At 46.0% G+C, this 15,160-nt stretch overlaps 1 protein-coding gene across 2 annotated transcripts in view; it reads right to left on the bottom strand.

Annotated features, from left to right (window-relative positions):
- SPOCK1 (SPARC (osteonectin), cwcv and kazal like domains proteoglycan 1) overlaps nucleotides 1-15,160 on the bottom strand; it is a 498,184-nt gene that overhangs the window by 142,812 nt on the left and 340,212 nt on the right. For both annotated transcript variants that reach the window (XM_041764681.1, XM_041764682.1), the window contains one exon: nucleotides 10,341-10,455. In XM_041764681.1, coding sequence (XP_041620615.1) covers nucleotides 10,341-10,455 — 115 coding nt within the window. The remainder of the gene's footprint in view (nucleotides 1-10,340; nucleotides 10,456-15,160) is intronic.

The following is a 15,160-nucleotide window of genomic DNA, read 5'->3' as shown; positions in this document are numbered from 1 at the left end:
AACAGAAAAGCCACTCAACCCACTATAAGGAAGGTGCCTCACACAGTGAGTGAGAGCTGGAAAGAAACTAGCTAACCTCTCAGAGCTTCTAATTAAAGACACCAGTCTGGTCCTGCATCTCCAGCTTCTTTCTTGGCTGAACTGACCCACTCGTCCATTCAATATGTCACCAACATGTGCCAAGACCTGAGCTTATGTTCCAGAGGGAGTGTGGGCAGTGCAAGTAAGGGGAGTGAGTGTAACAAGGAGTGGGGTGTGCATTCTGCCAGCAGGGAAGATCCCACACTGCCAATTGGACAGTTGTCTGTCCAATCAGGACAATTGATACCATCCAGAAGGTTAACAACAGCTGAGCCATTGGCCTGTGTGATCTCGAGTAGGCCTGAGCAACTCTGCAAGGTCTGCAAGGGTTATTCCTCCATCTGAGGAACTAAAGACTCAGACAGGAGATTAACTTTAATTGAGCATCTACTATGCACCAGCACCATGCCTTCTGTTTCTTTGTCACAATGCCACAGGCTACTTTGAAAGTCAGCATTTCATAAAGAAATGGAGATTTAGCGTAGGAAAGTGTCTCCAGGGCAGAGTAGCCCTTATGGAGAAGATGGGCTTTGGGGCAGCCTTGCCCTGACCCCACACCTCTGCCACACAACTGCAGGGATGCCATTACGACATCTTGCTCTTATCCTACCTCATCCTGCTCTTATCCTCTCTTATTAGATTCTTAATTTCTTTTTTTATCTCTCTTTTCCTGTAGACGTTACTCTCTGTAAAGCTAGATTATGTCCATTCATCACAGAATTCCAAACACGCAGCAGGGTCTGGCAAATGGAAGGCACCATAAATATTTGTTAAATCAAGAAATTATCACAGACTCCAACTTAGTGGATTCTGAATTAATGACCTTCAACCTACCATCACTGGTGTACGTGAGCTGTTTCCTGAGGGCTAGTCCTGCCAAAATCATGACAGGAGGGATTCAAGTCCTAAAGCCCTTGGTCACCATCACCGTATCCATGGATGGCCTCCCCTGGCATCTACCAAGAGGAAGACTCCAATTCCAGGCTGGACCAGAGCTCTGCCATTTTGCCCTCCACTGGAGAATTACTCATAGCCAAGGGAAGTTTGAGCCAGCGCCACTTGTGGTTCAGCAGGAAGCAGGACACACCAGCATCTCCAGCCATGGTAACCATGGACAGACTGAAAAGAAGGCCTTTCCCAGCTCAGTAATAGAGCCACATCCGTTTCAGTGTGTGCCCATTAAAAACATCATTTAAGAGAGTGCCTTGGAAAGGTACCAAAGTCCCCAAACTAATCAATTTTCATCTCTCCTGTCCCTCTGTGCATGGAGGGTCTTGCCCTCTGCCTACCCTTTCCATGAGGAACATTAAAGACAGGACATTAGCCTGAGAACATTCTATTTAAAACAAAAGTACTTCTAAAGATAGCTTTGGATGCTCATCTAAATCATCCTGAGTCCATTTTCTGGCCCCAGAACCTGCATGCTCAGTGCCCCAGACGGGCCCTACTGTGGTGCCTGATATCCATAAAGAATGTCTTTCATGGTTCATTGGTTGAATTAATCGGATATAAAATGTCTAAACTGAAAACCTACGAGTTGAGATCTTGATGAGTTTCGGCAGAAAAGCAAGCAGTCCACAGCAGATTTATTAATAACAAAGGTAAAGGAAAGATATTTCAGAAAATTAAAGCAGAAGTTAGTGTAAGTGAGAAAATTCAATCTCACCCCTTGTGTAAAAGAAGATGATGTGTTTTGTGAAGGACCACATGGGCTTTGGTCCCCCCCTTCCACCCTGATACTCCTCTCTCTGGATACCATCAAGGGCCCCCAAGAGGCACAAGCCACAGAACATCTTCAGTGAGCTGCAGGGGGGCTTGAGCTTGTCTGTTTCCTAGTGTTTAGGGATGGACATGCTGATGTAATGCTTCACACCTGTGTGCTTCCCAGCATGCCCTGAGCCCTGGTGGGAATCACACCTAGCGATTACCTCCTTGAAACCTGCACCCCCACCTCAACCTCCTCTTTCTAATCCACTTGAATCTGATGCATGAAATATGCCTCTCTGTCCATCTCTTAATAGGCCAGGACATCAATAAACAGAGCAACTGCAGCCTGTTATCCTGAGGAGACCCCTAGCACAGCGTGGTTCACTCAGGTTCTCTCAGACACAGAGGTAGGAGTCAGGAGGGCAGTGTTAACATCAGTCCCTGGCCCAATTCCACAGACTCTTGGCTTTCTAGCTTTCCAAAAGTTCTGTACCTGGGCACATGCACATTCTGGGGATTCAATGATAAAAACTTTCCAATTTCCTACAAAGAGAATGTGGCAAAAAAAAAAAAAAAGGTAAAAAGAAAAGAAAATGATCCAGTGCATTTAAGGTCAACCGGAAATATGAACTACCTTCTCTGGAAAGGGCTTCTGGAGCAATGTAACTGGGGAGGGAGAGATGAGCACCTGGGTGGTGGGGGCTGGAGAGGGCTCTGGCAGGGCAGAGGCTCTGGTCCCTAAAAGTCACAGTCAGAAACAACTGTCCAGCCAGGCAAGATGCCATCAGACTCTCCGGGAGAGCTCACTTACTCTCATAGTAGCTGTCCTCATCTGCCCTCCATCTTCGGGTTTAACCTGTGTGGCATTGGCAGTAAAGTTTAAAACATAAATAAATAAAGGGAAAACAAGGCAGGGCCAAATTTGGGTCTGGTAAATTTTACCGACAGTCATGATTTTAATGTGTTTATAAAACTCGCCTAGTGAACCTGCCTTACAAAATAAGATCTGCCTCTCACTTCATCCCCTTTGTTCCAAGGGACTAAAAATTCTACACAATTACTCAGATCTCCATTATGAATTGCTTTTTCTCTCTGCTGCTCTTGTTGTCAAGCCTGTGTAATCAATACTCTCAATTTCAAAGAGGGAAAACAAAGGAATAGAGAAAGTAACTGGTTTCCTTGAGTTATGAAATCTTGCTCACTGAGGTCCCCAGAAGCAGCCAGGTCCTTACAAGCAGAGGCACACGATACTTCCATTAAAAAAAAAAAAAAAAAAAAAAAAGTCTGTGGTTTAAAGTAAATAAATACCTCTTTATGTTTAAGTGACATGTGGTTTCAATGACACCTTTCAGGAAAATCACAAAGGGTAAAAATGAGCCCAGAATTACCACTTTGGGCACAGAAAAGGAGGCATCAGGTGTTCCCAGGCCCCTACCCATGGGTCTGTGAGGTGCAGGAATTAGGACAGGTCACCAGTCCACACACACAACCTCAAGGGCCAAGAGCAGGCTGGCTGGTTGGCTAGTTGATGGTGGGCTTTAGTACGGATGGAAAAAGCCAGTTAGAGCTCACACCCATGATTCTACAGCAAAGGTGGCCTTGGGATAGTCCTCCATTCTGGTTCAAATCTGCCCTTTATGGGCCCTTTGCCAGTAACGTAGTTACTGACAGAACCTCAATAATCCCATCTGTCAAATGGGGATCATAGGGGTGCCTGGGTGGTTCAGTGAATTAAGCGTCTGCCTTTGGTTTGGGTCCTGGAATCAAGCTCCATGTTGGGCTCCCTTCTCAGTGGGAAGTCTACTTCTCCTTCTACCCCCGTCCTGCAGCAGTCTGTGCTCTAGCTATCTCTGTCACTATCTCTGAATGAATGAACGAATGAATAAATGAATGAATGAGTGAGTGAATAAATAAATAAATAAATAAATAAATAAATATATGTCTGTGTTTTTTTAAGAAAACGGCAATTGTAATGCAGACCTATACAACTACTGCGAGAAGCTGGCACTATCCCTTCTGCCAAGTGTGTCTAACATGGTAGGTGGCCAAGAAGCAGTGTCCCTCGAACCAACCACTTTCCCTCTGTTTTCCTCAGTGACCATGGGTAAAGAGATCACAGTAATGGTTTTCCTGTTTAATAAGGTGGCTGATTCAGAAGTGGCCTCAAACCCAAAACTCAGCTGCATAAATTCCACCAACGGCCTAGAAACAGCACCAAGCCCTCATCAGAGCTCTACCCAGGCCCAGAGAAGGGGGGAAAAGGAACATCTCCTGAGGTTAAAATAGAACACAAGGCAATGCGCAGGCCTCTTGGAGAAGAAGTGTGAGCTCTCTAAAGATAAAAATGTAATGCGGGATACAAGCATGATCGCACTTTGGTAACTGGCAAGGTCTCGAGGTGGGAGGTACCAGAATGCCATGCAGACACCTACGAATCACCCACTTGCCATGTGGCCATGTGTCTGCCAAACCCAGACAGACATGTGTATGTATAATCAACCCGTTCAAAGCCCCTGTAGCAGGAAGCAGTGCTTTGTTGTAAAACAAAACTGAGATGAAATAACCACCATCCTTTCAAATATCCTCTGAGAGTTTGGTATTTGAGGCACATTCTGTCATGTACTTCTCTCTGACCTCAAACACTTTGATTCTTTTTTCCAAGTTCACATAAAAGACAGAAAGCTCTCAGATTGGTCTACAGTACCACGAGCCTGGACTCAATCTGAATTCTTCGCTGGTGCAGAGAATTCGTTGTTATTCCAGATAATTAGGAAGCGGAGATAAAGGGCCATTACGTTGGAGAGGCCTAGCCCACTGGGAAGACTGGCCGTCGGCTCCTTATTTAAAGACAGATTAGTTCCCACTGCTCCCAGAAGGCTTCCAAGGGTACGCTCAGATATTCTAAGTCCCATCCTGACACCCTCTCCTCCTGTTCACAATACACTTGCCGAATTTGAGAATGCGGCTTGTCTGCAAGGCTTAAAACAAATGCTTCAATTTTCCATTCTCCAAATGAAAATCAATGGTAACAGAGAGGTAAAATCAATGTTCATTGCTCTGTAGGGAGAATCCCACCTCCAGCTCCTGCCCAGCCAGAGCAATAAATCAGCAGCAGCCATCTTGACAGGCAGCGAATCCCTAAGGGTGGAGCCCTCAGTGGGTTCTATGACTTTTTGTCCATGCTTGTTTCCTGAGAGGTCATTTTCTTTAAGACAGCCTATGACAATATTTCTAAACTTAAGTCAGGAAGAATAACACATTGCTGCATTAAAAACTCTTCATCCCTCAAGGAGTTCTTTTGCCGGTGGGATTTTTCGCATCTAATACCAGAGTGTAACTATTTCCCCAAAGATCCATTCTGTATTATCTAGCTTTAAAGAATGCTCAGACACCCACCACTCTATTCTCCTAGACAACCAATGATCTGCTTTCTATCACCACAGATTAGTTTGCATTCTCTAGGATTTCTGGTAAATAGAAATTATAGAGTACATATTCTTTTTTTTTTTTTTTTTTGTCTATGTCCTTTCACTCAGCGTAGTTATCATGAAATTTATCCATGACATTGCATGCATCAATAGCCTATCTCTTTTTATTGCTGAGTAGTCATCCACTGTATGGATATACCACCATTTGTTTATCCACTCACCTGTTGATGAGGCAACCTTTGGGTTGCCTCTAGCTCTTGGCTATTACAAGTAAAGCTGCTGTGAATATTCATGAGTAAGTCTTTGTAGGGACATATGCTTTCGCTGTATGATCCAGATGCAAACCTTTTGTAAGATCTGTGTTTTACAGTGTTTTCTCTTAGTATGGCTTATCATTTTATTACTGTGTTTCTTGAAGATCAAGTTTTTTTAATTTTGATGAAATGATATTTATTATTATTTGCTTTTATGGTTCATGCCTTTCTACCTATTTAACTAATCTCTGTCAAATCCAAAGCTACTACTGTTTTCTTCCAAAAGTTTTATATTCTTAGCTCATATTTAGGTCTATAATCCATTTCAAGTTATTCTTCTGTACACTATGTCATATAATCTTTAAAATTTGTATCTACAAAGAGTTATATATCATAAAAACACTCATTTATAAAAATTAACTGAAGAGAGTCCAAATTTTTATATATAAGATAGGCACCCCTTGATGATCAAGTTGCAAGAACAAACCAATGGATAAAACCCAGAGGTAGAAAAAAACAATGGAAGGGAATGTGCTGGAACGTTTAATTACTGTTTTTAGCTTGTGTGACCATTGCCTATTTCCTGTTCCTTTTTACTTCTCTGTATTTTTAGTGTTTCCTACAATAAGCATCAAAGATTGTTATATCAAAAATCAATTAAGATATTTTTAAAAAGTTATTTCAGAGAAGGCTTTCCGACTCCAGGCAGCCTTCCTGGTGCATAAATGGCCTCTCTGGAGAACCTGAAAGGTGAACACACAACCCAGAATTCACCCTCTCCTGAGCCCATTCAGTGTGGCTCGATAGTAGGAAGAGGTAAAACAAAGAATTTCCAAGGAGAATTCTCCAAAGAAAATGTGAGATTAGCTGAAGCCTCTAGATGAATCCAAATGCAAACCCATATCCAAATATGACCCTAATAAAGGATAATTCCAGCAGAGAGAGACTGCTTGCCCCACTTGGCACCCCACCAAAATGCTGGCCCATCCACCCAGACACTCTGTGGTCACAGATGTGAATGTCAAACAGCTTCTTCCCTGGCTCAATCTCTGTGGGCAAGGAAAGCTAATGAAATTCTCTCACTGATGTGCTCACCATCCTCTGTCTCAATACACTTGACAAGACAGCCTAAATCTGTAGCCTCACAATCAGCTGAAGGCTGGCCCAGCCGCCTCTCCACGTGTGTGCACTGCTGACTATCTGGCAGGCGGGATTTACCTCTTGAGCTGCTGCAGAGGCCAGATTGGCTGATGGGACTATCTACAGATGTTTCACAGAGAGAAAGATTACTTCCCTGACTGATGAATAAATAGAGTTGTCAACACCATCTCCTTGGTCAGAGGGGACCCTTGAAGCATAATGCAGCAGGACAGATGTTTCATCGGAGAAGGTGTCCAAGACCCTAAGAAGAGGTGTGCACTTGGCTGATATGGCAGGCTGAGTAATTCAGCCTCCAAGAGGGAGGTGGGGAAGGGGGCCCCACCACCGCAGCCAACACCGCTGCTGAGACTCCCTGGCTCAGACCACTTCCCAGGTTCTGATAAGAGAGTGGGCATGCTGTCTCAATCACAGCCTCCTCTTTGGGCTGTTTTTCCAATGAACAAAAGGTCCCTATCATGAGAAATGTGGCCGTCTTCTTAGTCCTTACCTGCTGTGAATCACAAAGTGGGCAGAAGTAATGATGCCGTACATAATCCTCATGCTAAACCTCACAGCTTCCTCCAGAAGGAAGGAAAAGCAGGCACACTCATACTGGTAAGGAGGCAGGGCACCTGGAGGGGCTGCCTTTTCAGGAGCATGCAACTGTGGGGTTTCCTGGCTGACCTTTCAGAATGAGTGAGACAGTGACAGTAAGTATGATCATAATTGGTTTAGCAACTGAAAGACCAGCCATTATCATGTGATGCACCTGCATCTCATCAAACTCTCAGACAAGAACATGCATGCACAAAATACCCTGTGCAAGAACTAACCACACTTACTACCCGTAAACTCTCTGCCTAAGAATTCCTAGAGGATGTCTCCCAACAAAGAGGAAAGAATAATGGGTAAGTATTTTCATCAAATCCATTCTACAGATGATAAAGCACCAATTCAGAAAGGCAAAGTAACCTGCCAAGGTCACCGAGCAAGGAAGTAAGTAGCCAGCCTGGGAATGGAGCGCAGATTGGTCTCATTCCCTCATTTGTGTTCTTAGTCACTGTAATTTTGTGGCCACCAGGAGATGTGGGAGACGAGGATTACACTTTCAATGCAAGCAAACAACTGGTGGTATTTCCCACAGGGAAACACGGCAAGCCCAGACAAACACCGCATCCACCTGAACATTCCTGGTTCCCACCTCCACCTTGCACAGATTTGAGTGTCATGCTGAAAATCTCCTGGGTGGCACTTACAGAGGGGCTATGTTCCAGGAGGAAACAGGCAACAGACTATCCATGTTGCACACCCACACACACATCTACTACCAGATGGCTGAAACCTAGAGGGCTATCCCAGAAAGGGCATTTGGGCATTTGGGCATTTGTGGCAAAAGAGGCCCCATCACACACAGCAAGAGAACCTAAGATAGCTTTCTTGGAGTACGTATGCCTTAAGAACATTTTCTAGTAATAATAACAACCAAGTGTTTTTATATCCCACTCCACAGCAAAGTTGGTTTTCCTCCAGGGTAGAGAAGTATGTAGCTATAGGGTGTAATGCAAGCCTGGCACATGGGAGGTACTCGATACCCTTCTGTGAAATGACAGTGAATGAAGGGATAGATGAGGACAGGACAAAGGGAGAAGCCAACACATGGTAGTAACGGGAAACATAAGCTTTGGAGCTGGATAGTCCTGGGTCTGAATCCTGGCTACCACCTACTAGATGTATAAGCCAATTGCTAATGCCTCTCTTTATCTCAATTCTCTCATTTTCAGAGTAGAAACAAAAATAAATACCAGCCTGAGAAAATGACTGGAAGAACTCAAAGATGTGGTGCTAAGTACAAGGCCTGGCACATGCCAGGGTTCAGGGATGAGATCTACCTTTACTTCCAGGGAGAAGATTCCTGTCTGTGGGAAAGAGCAAAACACACTATACTCTGCATCTCAGTCTTACAGAGACCAAGGATGACTGTTTTTAGGTGGCCATGGAGGCTGGGTCAGGAGCTGCAGGGACTAGCTTTGCAGATGCAGACAGGGTGAGGGCTCTGCTCCAGACGATTTTTCTGCTGGACCATGATGGAGCTTCCCAGGCAGGCTCAGAGGAAACCATTTAGGAAACTGAAGGAAATTAGAACATGTCCCAAGAGGAGCAGCCAAAGGGATGAGCATTGCCTATACTTCAAGAAGTGTGGGAAGAGACACCTGGGTGGCTGGGTGATTGGGCATCTGCCTTTGGCCCTGGAGTCCCAGGATCGAGTCCCACATCGGGCTCCCTGCAAGGAGCCTGCTTCTCCCTCTGCCTGTGTCTCTGCCTCTCTATCTGGGTCTCTCATGAATAAATAAAATCTTTAAAAAAAAAAAGAAAAAGAAAAAAAGTGCAGGAATGGGTGGGCGATACCTGGGTGGCTCAGTCAATTAACCATCTGCCTTCGGCTCAGGTCAAGATCCTAGGGTCCTGGGATGGAGCCTCTCATTGGGTTTCCTGCTCATCACAGAGCCTGCTTTTCCTGCTGCTCCTTGCCCCGCTCAAGCTCACTCTCTATCTCTCAAATAAATAAATAAAATATTTAAAAAAAAAAGTGTGGGAAGGGACAGAACCCTTCCTGTGTGGGCCCAGGGTCAAAATAGAGCTAAGGAACAGAAGCTAGAAGAGGCACCTTTCTATGGGAGCCATGTTCCAGAAAGGCTGTGTTTCTTTCCTGAGGTTCTGGCACTGCACAGATGGATGGAAGATCGCATTGCCAAATCCCAAACTATGGGATGATCGCATTGCCAAATCCCAAACTATGTGATGATTCCAGTGCTCATGGCTACACTTCTCCACCACACAGCAGGACAAGAAGAAGGGTGAACAGGCACTGAAATCACCTTTCTCCCACCCACACCAACCCAACCCCACTGTTAGAGGAAGTCTCATGTGTGTGTGCGGGGGGGCAGGGGTTCACACATGTGCTGGTTCTTTTTTCGAATATTTTTATAGGACTGACGGTATATGTAGTCCAAATTCAAAGACTTTCTGTCATCTACAGAAGCCTAAGCCCACTGGATGGATAAGGCTGGGAGAAGGTAAGGGTAACAGACAAAGGCTTCAAGGATCCTGAAGGCCAGTGGGGAGACCCACTGTGTCCTGGGTGGGGAAGATGAGACATCAGGTGCTGCATCCTGAGAAAATAGCAAGACACATCCTCAGGAGGAATGGTGGTGTGGTGGTCCTGAGGAGGGAGGATCCCAAACCAGGGTGCCCAGCCTGACAAAGATGCCCACAGGCATCTTTGTGGGCACAAAAGCAGACAGCCTGCAGACAAGGAACCTCCAAGGATGATCATAGTAGCACATGAGTGGTAACCAGGAGACTAAAGCTCAGAGGCCGCCTCTTTGGCTATAAGCTTCCTGGATTTCTGGGGCCATCCTGGAAGGAAGAATGCTCCCCACCGTGACCAAGAGGGGATTTTTTGTTCTTCTGCTCAGACGAGGGCTCAGAGACATATAAAGTTGATTGAAAGCAAATACAGATATTGAAATTCTTTGCAAATCTGTGTTTGAGAATTGAGATTCATACCCAGAAGGACTGCAGGCACCAACTACCATATAAAATGGTGACAGAAGCACATGCTTTCCTCCTGCCTCCACCTCCTTGCTGTCATTCCCTCCCACCCCCCTGTCAGAGATGGGCTACCCCCAGATCTGTCAGCTGGAGGGCGCTTCCCAGCCTGCTGCCTTACCTGGGGAGCAGGTGCTTGCGGCTGACACACAGGGCAGTCTGGTAGTCCTGGGTCACACATACTTTGTGAGGGCTGCATTTCACCTTCAGGCAGGGGTCTTTGGACGGGTCCAGGGCTGAGGCAAAGAGAACAAGAAGAGGGGCGTCAGGACTTCCAGGGATATTTAATTTTTCTTTCTATTCAAATAAACAAGTGGGAAACAAATAGACCTTGTGTTTGCACACTCCGTGCTATTTTCTGAGGCTGTTGGGGATTGGATCAGATACCGAAACCAGGGGCAATTCTGTGTCTGTGGCACTTACTCTTTTTCACAATCAGGACAGTTATTCCATTGTGTTTTGGGGAGTTTCAGCTTCTCCACCTTAGGCAGGAATGACTTTAAAAATCCTTAAGAATCTTATATGCTCGAAGGACCAAGAGCTACCTTTCCCTCTTTGGTTATCTGCCTGCAATTGCTTTTTTTTTTATTTTTTATTTTATTTTTTTTTTTTTTGCAATTGCTTTTTACGACTTCATCCATGCCTACCTTTACTTATACCTTACAACGTAAAAAGTCCTTGAGGACAAAGCTTTTTTGGCTCCAGTTCAATCAACATGGACTGTGTGCATCCATAAGCCTGTTTTACATTTTGTGAGGAACCTCGGGATGCGTGAGTCCATTTTGTGCCACACAAAGTCCCAATATAATAAGGAGGGGGGAAAGTTGATCCATAAATATTTATTGTGCGAGGCAGGAGGAGGTAAGGGCCATGATGGGCATATAAAATGATAACAGAGCTCGAGAGACACAGAGATCAATTTCTGGGGCCTGGATTCATGAAACATTAATATGTGAGCTGGATCTTGAAGGAGGAGAAGAGTTTGGGAAAGACAAGTTACAAAAGGCCACTGAGGCACGATGACCACACACACCACCAATGCAAGGAGGCATCCAGGGTGATGGCAAGGGGCTCCACCTGATTCCTGAGTGCAGCCTGTGAGCAGGAATAATGGGGGCAGGGAGGGAATGTCGATTCAACCCAGGCAGCAGAGGAAGGGTCTACCACAACTGCAGATCCAACTGCAGTGTTTCCCAGAACGGGCCAGGCAGGGGGCCCTCCCTAGTCAGGGCGCTGCAAGCGGAGGCACATGGGCTCCTCAGAACACAGGAGAGGCCACAACGATTCTCTGCAAAACAAAAGCAATTGTACCATCTCCCAGCTCCAGGCCGAAAGCATATTCGGCAATAAATCTTTCACAACTTCTCTCCACAGCCAGAGGAGGTGATATTTCCCCCTGTCCTCTCTACACAGATATCTGGTTAAACACAGTGGCATCCCGGGGCGCCTAGGGGGCTCAGTGGTTGAGCATCTGCTTTTGGCTCAGGGCGTGATCCCGGGGTCCTGGGATCGAGTCCCTCATCGGGCTCCCTGCATGGAACCTGCTTTTCCCTCTGCCTGTGTCTCTGCCTCTCTCTCTCTCTCTCTCTTTCTCTCTCTCTCTCTCCCTGTTGTGTGTGTGTGCGTGTCTCATGAATAAATAAATAAAACCTTTTTTAAAAAAAAGTGGCAACCCAAGCAGGGAGGGCAAAACTGCCGTGAGAAATGCCCTCATCCCCTCAACCACAGGGTCTCTCGGGGACCATGGCACCCCTGAGCTCCGGGAGGTCATGATTCCTCTCAGCCCCTGCAGGCCCCAAACCTCAAGACCTCCTGTTTCAGGCGGCTGTGGGGGACCTGAGCACACTGAATCCAGAGGCAGCTCTGCTGCCTGAGTAGCTCAGGGTGGCTCCCTCTCCTGCAGCAGCTTCAGCCGCCCTAAGCACAAGCAGGATGACCATCAGGCAGTCAAGTCTGCAGCAAGACTCAGGGCCTAGGCCCAGGGGCAGCACGTGACACAGCCTACTCCCCAAGGGACTGCCCACTGCCCAAAGCTTAGCATAGGGAAACAAGCCACAGGACAAGAAAAGAGGCTGATGGAAGCCCCAGGGACAGGGTGTTCACTTCGAACTCTTCAGCTGCGGGCTTCATCTGGGAGGCAAAGGGCAGTGGGGCCTGGGTCTGTTCTCTGAGTCCTCCAAGGCTAGGCCTCCCAGAAACTCACAGAGGGAACTTACTGGCCCTGGGTGGAGTGCTCCTGGTCCTGGGCATGTCCCCATGAGAAGCTCAGGCCACTGGACTTCCTGTAGTGTCACTCACTGACCCTGGGGAGGCTGCCCAGCCAACCCTAACCATCTTTCCAGGACTCATGCAAAATTGAGCCAACCTGTACAGTAACTACAGATGACCCAAACAACAACCATGCCAATGCTTCGCCATCTCTCCTCACCACGGGATGGAAGTAAGATGGTATGGATCAACAGAGACTTGGGGACCAAACCACAGGCCACTCCAGCCAAGGTTCCAGCTTCGGCATTTCCATGACAGGTGCTCAGGGTTGCAGAAGCCCAGGGATTTTCATTGGAGTGTGCTGCTGAGGTGGAAATGGACAGGGTGATGGACAGCAAAAGCTGGAGGACCTCATGACCAGCTTCACGGCCAAACTTGAGGTTCTCTTTCTTTCTGGAGGCAACCCCACAAACATCCATGTCCACACTGCACCCCAGATTGTCCTCAATGGACAGTGCTGGCTCAAAGCAACCAAGTGAGACTTGCATAGCACAGAAGAGCAAACCCCAGGCCTAGTGTTTTCTGAGTTTGAATGCTGGCTCTGCTGCTTACTCAAACCTCAGTTGCCTCTTGCACATAGTGTGGGTAATACCATCTGTTATTGCTTAGATTGTCAGGAGGACCAAATGAGTTAGTATTTTTGAGTACTTAAAACAGATCTGATGTATGTGACACACCTCATAGGTGTTTGCTGATTTTTTTTAACATTTTGTCCCCAGAATGATTAATAACCCTTCATAATAACAAAAATAACATCCACTTCTTCAGAGATGCAGGCAATGAAGCACACCGTATAACTGGATTACTGTATTTAGTTTTCCAAACCATCTGAAGAGGTGGCAGCTGTCAATGTGCCCATTTTACAAATGAAAGATTTCAAGAGTCATGGATGAGAGGTGCAGAGGGTATCTGACACCTAGTCAGTTGACTCCAGAATGCAAACTCCTCACCTCCACAGGCCAGCACCATGAGAATCATCCAGGATCTCCTCTGAAGAGCTGGCTGTGGGGCCCTACCTCATACCAAGTAGAGCGCACACATGCACCACGTTCTTGGGAAGCCCTCAGGGCAGAAAGAGACTCCAGGGGTCTAGGTATAGGGTAGCCAGGAAATCTGGTGCTGCTTAGGCCAGAAATGCAGGACTGCTCCACGGGCCTCGCACAGCCCCAGGGTTTCCGGAGAAGGTGAAGTGCCCTGCCTTGGAAAACCTTGAAGCCCTCTGCTCACTCCTCTGCTGGAGTTACCTTTCAGCTCACTCTACAGACTAGTGGTCCAGTCCATTTTCTTTCTGTAGCCTTGCCACATGTCAGGCTACCATTAGGTTAACTACTACAGATCACTGTTCCTCCAATTCTCAAAGCCAGCATTTCTTAAAATAAAAAAAATAATTTAAAAAAATCCAACCAAAAATACTAGTAAATGAAAATCATTTAACTCCATACACATACTTAACAATTTGCATATAGAAATAAAGTCTGCTAAAAATTAATTCAAGGTCTGAATACTTCAAACATGTATGCGAATTATATTGAGTAAATGAACTTCACAGAACAATAAAACTAATAAATCAAGCTGTCAGCATTCATTTAATCACCACGGTGCATTTTGTGTCTGAAAAACGGCAATGTTCAGATTGAGAGGGGATGAGGACAGTGCAAGGAGCGTGTCCTTTCCCTTTAAATGCAATCTCCCAAATGTGCTTTTCCAAGCTGCCCCAAGGCTCTCAGTGACACCGGAGTGCAGCAGACACCCGCATTGGCCAGGGCTGTGTGGCTCCACTTTCTAAAGAGAGTGATAACAGATCAGAATAATAAGTGGCATCTGAGAGGCCTTTTGGTAAGGTGCAGGGAAATTGTGCAGGTAAAGAGGTAGGAGGAGAGCTGAGTGTCGGTGATAACTGGGAGCAGACCTATAAGCTTCCTTTTCAAGGGGCTAATGATTTCTGGAGCCTGTGCTCTCTCTCCCACCACATGCCTGAGGACAGGATGCAGTACTGCCCCCCCTCCCCAATGGCAGAACACTGGACCCCCTGCCAGTGTCCCTTGCGATGCCCACAGGAACTCTGTGGACCACAGCAGGAGAACCTACCTGCACAGGGCACACACCCACAGAAGGTGGATTTCATCCCCCCACCCATTCCCCAACACCAGTCAAGTGTCAACTGGCACAGAACCCATGTCCAATTAATTCGTTTAATAATTTTTACAAAAAAAAAAAAAAATTTTCCAAAAAAAAAAAATAGAAGAACAAATTAAAGAGAGATGTGTTAAGCTGGAAAATGCTGAATTTGAAAGCAAGTTCATTATAGGCTTCATGTAATTTTTTTAAATTAATTTTAGTTTTTAAGCTCACTGCTTGATCTCAATTAAGGTAGTGATATTTTAATTATCTTAATTGTTTCTAAACTTGTTTTCCAGTTCGAGTTACTTTTTAATTAGCCACATTGATTTTAAAATCCAGAATCAAGCCTTTTCGCTGTTGTGGGCACATCCCATAAGCCCGCTGGCAAAGGGTCGTAACACCCATGTGAGTGGGGGATACTACCTCAGAGATGCTGAGATGAGGAGAGGACGTTCCCTTTTGTGGGTTGGCTACAGAGTCCCTGAAAGTGACCTGGGACACTGACACATTTATTTTATTAATACCCGCAGAGCTCCCGTTCTGTGCAGCACA

This window comes from Vulpes lagopus, chromosome 7 (genome assembly GCF_018345385.1).
Source record: "Vulpes lagopus strain Blue_001 chromosome 7, ASM1834538v1, whole genome shotgun sequence".
Lineage (NCBI taxonomy): Eukaryota > Metazoa > Chordata > Mammalia > Carnivora > Canidae > Vulpes > Vulpes lagopus.
Note: the sequence above shows the minus strand (reverse complement) of the source record. Positions and strands in the feature narration are given on the sequence as shown.